Source organism: Lemur catta, chromosome 10, assembly GCF_020740605.2.
Source record: "Lemur catta isolate mLemCat1 chromosome 10, mLemCat1.pri, whole genome shotgun sequence".
NCBI lineage: Eukaryota > Metazoa > Chordata > Mammalia > Primates > Lemuridae > Lemur > Lemur catta.
Window position 1 is genome coordinate 3,607,292 of NC_059137.1, and position 10,419 is coordinate 3,617,710.

The window sequence follows — 10,419 nt, forward strand, 5'->3', positions numbered from 1 at the left end:
GAGCATCCCGGCTGTGCACACCGCGGTTCTGCACTTCCTCTGCTCGCGTCTTACTCTCCTACCCACGCTAACGCCAAGGAACGAGACGGCTTTGGCCAATTGTACAGAATCCTATGACCGTGGGAGCTCCGGCTTGTGCGTGGACAGGGCCCATGCAGGGACATTTTAGGGTCTGTGGGGGACAGCAGAACGGCCGAGTCCCGGGGCAGGCCGCCTTCAGCCCTGCCAGCCAATGCCCGTTGCTCTGCAGGGCAGCTGCCCCAGTGTGGGGGGATTCGTGTCACAGCTCAGGTCAGACTGTGGGATGTGTCTGTCCCCAGGGCTGCCAGATCCATCTTTTTAACAGCTCTTCCCGTCCGCGCTGCCGTCCGGGTTTCCTCTCCCGCTAGCTGCCTTTTCATGTCCTTCGCCCACTTTCCCTCCACCTGCTTGTTTCCAAACCGCCGGCAGGAGTTCTCTGTGTGCTCTGCATACTAAAACTTTGCACTACACACAGGGCGAGGATTCCCTCCAGCCCGGCTCGTCTTCTGCCTCTATGAGACATAACTTTAGGACTCGCCTCTAGGTCATAAAGGTATTATCCCGTATTTTCTTTTACAGGTTTTTAAAGTTTTCCTTTTCATATTTTAAGCCTGTTAATCTGCCTGGTATTAATTGTGTGCTGGTGGGGTAGGGAGATAAATTGATATTAATACATCTTTGGCGTATGGATAAAAAGTTCCATTTAAAATTTTTCCTGTCAATGTCTTCGCCACCTGTGCTGTGCCCCTACTTTTCCGGTTCTGTTTCCAGTCTGTTTCTGGGCTCTCTCTCTCCTGTTCTGTTGATTTGTTTAGCCCCAAGATAGAACCTCACTCTCTTGGTCACAATGACTCATCCAAGAGTGCCAGGACCCACAAGGCCGTGTGCTCCATTTTTCCCCAGGTGGAGTGCAGTGGCGTCATCATAGCTCCCAGCAACCTCGAACTCCTCGGCTCAAGCCATCCTCCCACCTCGCCCTGCCAGAGTGCTAGGATTACAGGCGTGAACCACCGTGCCTGGCCGAGTATTTTTTTTTTTTTGATAGATTGTGTTTATGTTGGCTCCCTTTTTACTCAACTGATGCAAAAACACTATACTTTTGTCTAATAGGCTTCTTTTGTTTTTAAAATTTGTTTATTACACCTGTTCACCCAGCTCCCGTTTCCCTTTCCCCAGGGATCACGGCTCTCATGGGTTTAATGTGCATCTTTCTGTTTGTATGAACCCATGCAAATGAGTATAGTTTTGTTTTTATGCATTTAGCACTCTTTAAATATCCACTAAAATAGAAATTTCTACCCCACCTCATTTTAAAAAATGAGCTATTAGTGTTTTTCGAGTCCACAGTTAATTACCTCTGCTGACATTCTGCTCATCACTGTGCTTACCCCTGCAGCTTGTTTCCCGTGCACCCCTCTGAGTGCACACAGTCTTGCTGAAATTTATCCTTTAAAACTTCCTGCAACACAGGTCAGTGAGCAGTAGACTCTCTTAGTTTTGATTCTTTTTATCTGAGATATCTTTATTTGACCTCCAATATTTTAAGAAAGTTGAGCTGAGTATAACATTCAGAGGTAAATGCTATTTCCCCCCAGTTTCTTAAAGATATTAATCCATTGTCTCCTGGAAGTAAGTGTTGCTATTATGAAATCTGCTGTCAGTCTGCATCCACGTCCCTTGTAGGGAATTTGTCTCTGCTTTCTGGTAGTTTTTATTATTTTCTGTCCATCCTGGATGCTCCGCAGTTTACTATAATATTCTAGTTGTGCATTTCCCTATTTCGATCATTACTTGTTTGAAATTTAGATCTGGGATCTCATGTCTTTTTAATTCTGGAGAATTCTGAGCCAATATGTTGCTTTTTTGCCATTTTTAATGCTTTTCTTTTGGAACTCCTGTTACATTTATATAGGAGCCTCTTGATCTATTCTCTGTGTGTGTGTGTGTGTGTGTGTGTGTGTGTGTGTGTGTGTGTGTGTGTTTCTTTTTGTTTTTCAGAGATGCTGCACTGTGGTTGTTGGTTTCCTCACTACCATTTTACTGCTAGATATGGGCTGGAGACTCTGAATCTCTTCTTTTTTTTTTTCCCCCTGAATCTATTCTTAACATATCAATTTCCCTTTCAAAAATTTTTTGCATTTTCATTGATTTTTGTCAGTACTACCTTCCATTATACTGTCTCTTTTCTACTCTGTCAAGTCTAAACTTTATCCTGTCTATTGAGTTTTTTATTTATTATTCATCTCCAAGATTTATAATTACTTCTATTTGATATCTCCTTTTTAATGTCCTGGCCAGTTCCTTTTATTTATTTATTTTTTTTTTGAGACAGAGTCTCACTCTGTTGCCCAGGCTAGAGTGCCATGACATCAGCCTAGCTCACAGCAACCTCAAACTCCTGGGTTCAAGCGATCCTTCTGCCTCAGCCTCCCAAGTAGCTGGGACTACAGGCATGCGCCACCATGCCTGGCTAATTATTTTTTCTATATATATTTTTAGCTGTCCAGATCATTTATTTCTATTTTTAGTAGAGACGGGGTCTCAATCTTGCTCAGGCTGGTCTCGAACTTCTGACCTTGAGCAATCCTCCCACCTCGGCCTCCCAGAGTGCTAGGATTACTGGTGTGAGCCACTGCACCTGGCCTATTTGGCCAGTTCTAATTTTACCATTTCTTATTCTTTTTAATCTTTAGGCATCTTCATCATACTACTGCAATTTAACGTGTCTGTCAGACTTTGTTAGCTAGAATAAATTTCTGCACCAGTTGTTCATTTTTCATCTATCTTTCTCAGTGTGATGTTTATTTGGGTAATTTGGAACCTTGGCTTGCTGGCTCATTTTAAGGTGAGGCTATTGTGTCTGTGCATTTCTGTGTTTCTTTGTCACCTTGTTGTCATCATTCTCTGTGCAGCAGTGTTTCACAGCCTCTGTTCCTGTCCCTCGTCCCAAGCTTCTGTTCTGCTGTGACACGGAGGGTGCCACAGATAAAGTCACCCTGTCAGAGGACGGCTTGTCTCAGTTTTGCTCTGGAGGCTGCACTGATGTCCTCTCGCCTTCCTGAGCCCACAGCTCCCCGTTAAGTTATAACAAGTCGTGGCCCCGGGATGTGTCAGGAAGGGCTTCTCAGCCTCCTCTCTGGAGTCAAGGGTCCCCCCATCGCTCCCGGGAGCTGGGCCCCAGGCCTTCTCTGCCGCCTCAGGGCTCAGAGCCAGGTGGTCCTGGCCTCACCACTCTGTGCTTTTCTTCCATTCCTGATTTTACATATGTAAGTGTGTGTGCGTGTGCATGTACACATATATACATGCACACACACTCGCACACACACACACCTGCCTTGGTTTTCTCTCTATATATATCTCACCTGCTATACTCTGTGTACGGAGCAGAGAGGGTCCTCACTGCACACCTTGCTCAGGAGCGTGAACATCCTCTTCAAGTGTACATGGTGCCTTGTTCACCCAGTAGGGTCCCTCTTTGTTCACGATGAATCTGTGGGTAAGTGACCTCCCAGGGACACGGAAGGTCAGTCGAGACCCACACCCCTCTGACTGCAGCCCACGTCCTCTGGCAGTGTGCACGTCGGCCGACTGAGGGGCCCGTATGGGACAGCCGGGTGGTGTCCACTGCCGCCACACACAGCCCTCTGTGGCCCCGCACACAGGAGGTCTGAACCCTCACTCAGACTCGATCCCCTCCCCAGTGCAGCCTGCAAGTCCGCTCTGCGGGACAGTGGCCCATCTAGATGATCCTTTGGGGATTGAACAAACTGCCATTCATCAGCTTCCAACAATACTGACATTCTATCTGCTCCATTGCAGAACTGGCCGTGGTCACGTCCAGGAAGGCGTTGGGCCGTCGTCAGAGCCAAGTGCCCTGGAGGGCCCTGCGCGTAGCAGTATAAAGGGCAGCCGTGCGAGGAGCCGGCACAGCCTCCCTGAGCTCCAGTGAGTGACCGTCGGTGGCCGTGAGCACAGAGCCCAGAGATGAAGACCCTGTTCCTGGCCATCAGCCTCGGCCTCGTAGCTGCCCTGCAGGCCCAGGACCCCTCGGCCACAGACGAGGAGAGTGAGGATGTGAGGCCCAGGGGGTGCAGGGCGGGCTGGAGGGGCTTGAGGAGAGGCTGAGACTGCTGGTTAGAGACCCTCATTTTAGCATCAGGCACTAAACCCCCACCCCGAGGGAATGGCCAGACAGGGCAGAAGGTGGGCCCAGGGTGCCAGGGGACTGGGTTGGGAGGATGGGGTCTGCTGACTTCACCTGCGCCCCAGGAGTGACGGGTCCTGGGGTCCTGGCTGACTTGCAGGGGCTGGGAGCCGGCATGTGGTGGCTCTGGGGGCGGAGGGCGCGCTGGGTATTTTCTGGTGGGGTGAGGTATTGGGAAATGCTCCACGTCTCCAGCCCTTGGGGAGGGGTAGATTCCGGGGGCTGCAGACTAGGGGAGCAGGAGGCCCTGGGGGGTCGGGCTGAGCCCTGATGGAGAGGAGCCTTCTCCAGGTGTCGGGAAAGTGGTATCTGAAGGCCATGACCGCCGACAAGGGGATTCCTGGGAAGAGGCTGGAGTCTGTGACTCCCTTGACCCTCACGGCCCTGGATGGGGGCAACATGGAAGTCACGGTCGCCATTCTGTGAGTGTCTGGGGCAGGTGGCTGTGACCTGGGCTTCAGCCCAGGGGCTGGGTGGGGTAGGCAGACCACGCTGGGGGGTCCTTCTTAGCCCCCTCTGAAACATTCAGCACGTGGCAGCTTCAAGGGCAAACTGTGCCACTGAGGTGCCCCCGGATCAGACCTCGTGGCTGTGAGGGGTAGCACATTGCCCACCCGTCCGCTGACTGGGGAGCACCTGCCTGCCGTGCGGGCCCCTTGGGGAAAAGGGGTCTTCCGCCCAGACCAGAGTCAGAACTGGCAGGCTGGGCCTCGCAGACTCTGGACCTGTAGTAACTGTCAGCTTTGGAGACCACAGGGACGGGCTTTCAGGATGACCAAGAGAGGTGATGAGATACCGGGGAGAAGGCTTGGCAGGCAGAGACCCCTTTGAAATCCCTGAGTGGCTCCCACCTGTGTGACGTCAAACCTCTATGGTTCACACCTGTGCAGCTCCCGCCCGAGTGGCATGACAGTGCTCGTGCTCTGGTCCTGGGGCAATCTTTAGGGAGCCATTGACCCAGAGATGACCCTGATGTTTGCATTTTTTCCCCCAAAGCTCCCACCTCAGTCTTTCACTGGGCCAGATTATGGTGGATGTGGGACTTGTCCCTGAATGTCTCCGAAAGGAAGAGTGCCAGCAGGAGAGGACACGGGGGCAGGGAGGGGGGCAGGATGAGGTCCACGAGCTACAGCGTATGGCGCAGGCCCATGGCCACAGATGTTGCAGACGGCCCCAGGTCCCCTCCAGCTCTAGCGAGGGTGGGTTGGGAGGCGGCCCCAGAGCAGTGGTGCCGAGCTCCTGGCCACTGTGAGAACTCCGGGGCTGCCACGTGTGACCAGAGGGCCCAGCCGGTGCCTGGGCCTGCGATGCAGAGAAGCAGCCTCCTCCGCGTCCCGCCATGGACCAGGGGCGTGTTAGACCTTGCAGGGCGCTTAGCAGGGCTGCTCCGAGGCAGGGAGGCACAACCAGGACCTCTTGCCCACGGAGCTTCTGTTTTCCAGGGTCAACGGCCAGTGCGAGGAGCTAAACGTCGTCCTGGAGAAAACGGATGAGCCGGGCAAATACTCGGCCTGTGAGTCCCAGAGCCTGAGCCGGACCACGCCCCCCTGGAGGGGGGGCCACAGGTGGCCCCTTTTGGGGGCAGGCTTTTGACCTGAGAAGCCTTTCACTCCATTCTGACCCCATCAAAAGCCCACGCTCCCCTATCCCCAGTCAATCTGACTTAAGGATACAAACACCTGACACCAAATGCCAGGTGTGGTGGGTTCATCCCCAGGAGGGACTGGACCGCCCAGGGCTTTCCCCGTGGTTACGGCTGTGTCCTGGCAGGGAGCCAGGAGGAGTCGTCTCTGACTGGCAGTGCTGAGCACCCCAAGCTCCAACCCCTGAAAGCCTCACACCCCAAAGCCTCCCTGTGACCCCCTGGTTTGGGCTGTGACTGCCTCTCAGATGCACCGTGTCCTTGGGACATGGGGGCCTCACAGCCCGGGGCTCAGGCCTGGTGGGGAACCTGGGTCAGGGAGCTCTGGGCGGCCAGCGGGTGTGGAAGCTTCGGGGTGTGCCAGGCTGGGCACTGGGTGGTCTCCCCGGATCCTTCGTGAAGGCTCAGGTGGCTGATTCAGGCCTGGTGTTGCTGTCCTTCTGCAGACGGGGGCAAGCGTGTGATGTACCTCATCAGGTCGTCTGTGAGGGACCACTACGTCCTTTACTGTGAGGGCGAGGTGCACGGGACGCAGGTGCGAATGGCAAAGCTCATAGGTGAGCCCCGCCCTCCTCCCCCTCCCCTTGCCCCCTGCGCCCCCTCCCCTTCCCCCCTGCGCCTCCCTCCCCCCTTAGCAGAAGCCACTGGGACACGAGAAGCCACTTGCAGGTCCCTCAGGACTGGCTTCCCTGAAGGAAGCCCTAACTCCCGCCCCCGGAGTCCAGCGTTAGGGGTCCTGGTCTAGGTCTCCGCAGGAAGGAGCAGCCGCTGTGGGCACGGGTGCAAAGGTCACAAGTGCCACAGGATGGGGCACCTGCAGTGCCACCCCTGAGCACCACTGCTGTGGGGTGTCCGGCAGGGGAGGGGTGGGGGTGTGAAGAGGGGTCTGCGTGGAGAGGAAATTCCAGCTCCTGGGGTTACAACCCGGACACGGTGGCGCCAGCAGACTGGGGGCATTGGTGCCGCTCCTGTCTGAAGACAAGACCCCTGGAAGGCTCCTGCATTCTCCCTGGTGCCAGGAGTGTGTGGAGGACAGGACAGTGGGACAGTGGTGCCCTGGTGCCCCCGAGGGGAGATGCGTTTCCTCCACGGCTGGGGTCCTGCTGCCCACCCCCCTTCCCGGGCAGTGCCGGGGGTGAGCGGAGAGTGCTTCCTGCTTCTCCTGGTCCTGCTGCCGCGGGAGCCTCAGGGGATGTTCACAGCGCCCTGGTCCCCGCAGTGGGCGAGGTCCTCCTCCCCAGCCCAGGGGCTCCTCAGTCCTCCAGGCTGGATGGAGGCGCCAGCAGCCCCCCAGCTCTGCCGGGCGTGCTCACGGCTCCTCCTGGTCACCTGTAGGCAGAGACGCCGGGAACAACCAGGAAGCCTTGGAGGACTTTAAGAAGGTCACAAGAGCCAGAGGACTCAGCTCGGAGCGCGTCTTCATCCCCACGCAGATCGGTAGGAAGGACTCACTTGCTTACTCCTCCCGTGTCCCCACGGTGGAAAAGCCAGTAGAGTGACGTTTTCCAGGAGCGTGTTTCATCTTATTTTGACTTTGTCGTTTTGGGGTCATGGGAAATGCTGGCCCATGGAGGGCCCTGGGTCCCGACGGACTCCCTGGGGGCTTCTGAACCAGGTGTTTCCTTTTCTACAGAAACCTGTTCTCCAGGCAGCGACTAGGTAAGTGAGCAGTTTGAGAGGACACTTGGGAAAATCCGAGTCCTGGGGCTCAGTGGCACTTCAAGAGGCCATGTGGTCTCTCTCACCCAGCCCCGTCCCCACCTGGGCAGGCAGGTGTGGGCTCTGCCCTGAGCGATGCCTTCCAATCCCTGTCTGGGTGCAGCTAGTGGGCAGTTGGGAAACCCTCCGAGGCGAACACTCCTTTGGTTGGGTGGCTGGTGGGGACAACTTCTATCCTCCCAGGTCCCCCAAGGTGCCTGCGGCAGGTGTGAGACTCAGATCCCTCCTCAGCACCCCCCTCACCCCTCAGTAGTCACTGTGACCCCGTTTAGCCAATGAGCTGCTTAAAGGATTCAGAGACGTGGGGGCATGCCGCGGTGACTCAGGCTTCCTGGGTCCCCCCCCGGCTGCATGTCATCTGGGAACTGGAGGTTCAGAGATTTGCCCAAGGTCACCTGCCCACGTGTGGGCAGAGCCAGAATCCAGAACAGCATCCGGTCCTTCCCTCACCCTCCCGCTGCCCAAAAAGCACCTGTCGCCTCTTCACATGCGGAGCTTTGTGGGCAGCCTACAGGAAGGACCCTGCTCCGTCTGCTCTGAGCTGGTGGCTGGAGCCCCTGAGAGCCCAGCCTGTGTCCCCACCCTGTGTCCCCTGCCCTTATGTGCCCCCACCCCGTGCCCCCTGCCCCCGTGTGCCTTCACCCTGAAGCCCCCCACACCCCTGTCCTGTCCTCACTGACCCCCCACTCCTTTCCAGGGCAGGGGGCACGTCGGCTCCCCAGCACCCAGGGCAGCACCATCCAGCTCCTGTGTCCTGCGCAGGGACGTGGGAGGAGTCCCCGGGGCCTGGCTGGCTGTACCCCCTCTTCCCCCTCATAACTCCTCTCCTGGTTCTGCATAAAGAGCTTCAGCAGTCCCCGGTGACTCTGCCTGTCTGTGGGGCCCCTCGGGTGGGCTGCCCTGGGTGCTCCCTCGGGGGTCTGCTGGGAGGGGGAGGGGGTGGGGAGCACCAGGGAACCCAGCCTTGTCCTGGTTCTCTGTAGTGGGTGCCACAGGCCAAGGGGCATGAACGCCTGAGCAGAGGGTGGATGCAGGCAGCTCTGCCTGGGGATCCCATGGTGCTTTCTGCAGGTCTGCGGCCCACGGAGCTCCAGTTCTGGGTGGCAGGTGCAGTGGGCGGGGCAAGGCAATGGCCATGGTGCTGCACCAGTGAGACCTGTCAGGCCAGGGGCAGAGTGGAGCTTCTGCTCCAGGTGGGGATTAGACAGGGTCACCTGGGCCGTTGGCACTGACCCTGCGTCTGAGCAGGGTGGACATGGTGTGCGGGCCGGGGGGACAGCGGCACAGCGCAGGCATGGCCAGGCTTGAGCTCACCAGGGAGGCCAGCCCTGGCCTCAGGTGTGCGCACCTGAACTGCCCCCAGGGGCCTGGCTGGAAGCTGTCCTTGTCTGTGCCTGGGCAGGTTTGGGAAAGCGAGTTGGCAGCTGGGGGACAAGCCCCCGACAGGCATCAGCCACCTTTCCTGCATCCTGGTGGTTTGTGAGATTTAAAGCTTCTCTTGATGGTGTGACATAGCCCAGGGAGATGAGAGGCAGCGGGGACAGAAGGCTCCAGGTGGCCACGTGGGGTGGCTGCACCCAGGACAGGCAGCAGCCAGCAGGAGCTCAGGGGCAGCCTGGGGGGCAGCGAGGGGGTCAGCTGGGTGCTCAGGCTCCCTGTGGGCTGGCTAATTTGAATAATTTTGGGGCCCTGGGGCACAGGGGCTGTCCCTAATTGCCTGGCCCTGGCCCAGGGACAGTTAGGGCTGGTGTCCAGGGCCCCAGAGTGTGAGGGTCTGATAAGGGCCGTGACTGGGGTGTGCACTGGTCAGCTGCTCAGGAAGGGGACAGACGGCCTCCACCCAGCACCGCAAAGCTGGGACAAGAGAGCATTTTTTTAAAAAACTCTATTCCACTCGGGCTCCGCCCTCCGTATCTCAAGCATGGGTCTTGGTTCGTATGAGGATCAGGTTCTTCCTCACAGCAGAAGCTACCAATGCCCAGCTCCATTTCCCGTCAGCCGGGCTCCAGGGTCACCTGTGGCTGGCCGATGTGACCACGCAGGCGGGCACACCCAATCTCGGGTGCCCGAGTGTCCCTGCCCCCTCTTCCAGACCCCACACAGTCCACGGGTGCAGCTGTAACTCAGAGAGTGCCACACGCCCCACACAGCCTCCAAGGGAAGCAGCCCATGCCTGAAGGGCCAGTGTCAGAGACCAGGCCTGGGTAACAGTCTGGGAATTGTGCAGAGAGGAAAGGATGAGGGGGTGTCAGTGGTGGAAGAAGACAGACACACAAACTGGGACTCCCCCAGACAGAAGCACCCCACCCTGCGTGGGGAAAGACTGAGGACTCACAGGTGTGTGGCAGGGGACTTGGAAAAGGGAGTTTGCGAGGTGCAGGAGCAGAAGCACGGCCAGTGGGGAGGGGCGGCTTGGAAGAGGAGGCGTCCCGTCCCTCATCCCTCGGAGCAGGAACGCGGGTGGTGAAAAAAGAGAAGCAAACAAGTGGCCGTCGCAGAAGCGCTGCTGACAGGTCGGAGGGTGGCCACCAACCCCAGCACCACCATTTACTCAAATTCCATCTCATCTATTGGCTTTTTAGCTGTCCCTCCTAGAATTATTTTAAAGGTGGCTTTCTAGGGATTTCGATGACAGCCTTAACATCACAGTCTACTTGGAACCAGTGTTGTGCCACTTTACTTAAAATGGAAAGACCTTGCAGCCATGTGGGTCCCCTCTCCCTCGGCCCCACTTCATGTCAGCGCTGACTCACGCGTCACACCGGCTCGTATCACAGACAATGTCATGCTACAAAGCCTGCTCCTAGCTCTCACGCAGACAATAAAGGAATCA

The 10,419-nt window shown here is 56.7% G+C and overlaps 1 protein-coding gene across 1 annotated transcript; it reads left to right on the plus strand.

Annotated features, from left to right (window-relative positions):
- The first annotated feature begins 4,005 nt into the window (after window positions 1–4,005).
- Window positions 4,006–7,526, plus strand: LCN1 (lipocalin 1). The gene is made up of 6 exons (XM_045563068.1): window positions 4,006–4,095; window positions 4,517–4,647; window positions 5,668–5,738; window positions 6,314–6,424; window positions 7,203–7,304; window positions 7,501–7,526. The coding sequence occupies exons 1-6, from the start codon at window positions 4,006–4,008 to the stop codon at window positions 7,524–7,526; spliced, it is 531 nt and encodes a 176-aa protein (XP_045419024.1).
- Window positions 7,527–10,419: the final 2,893 nt, after the last annotated feature.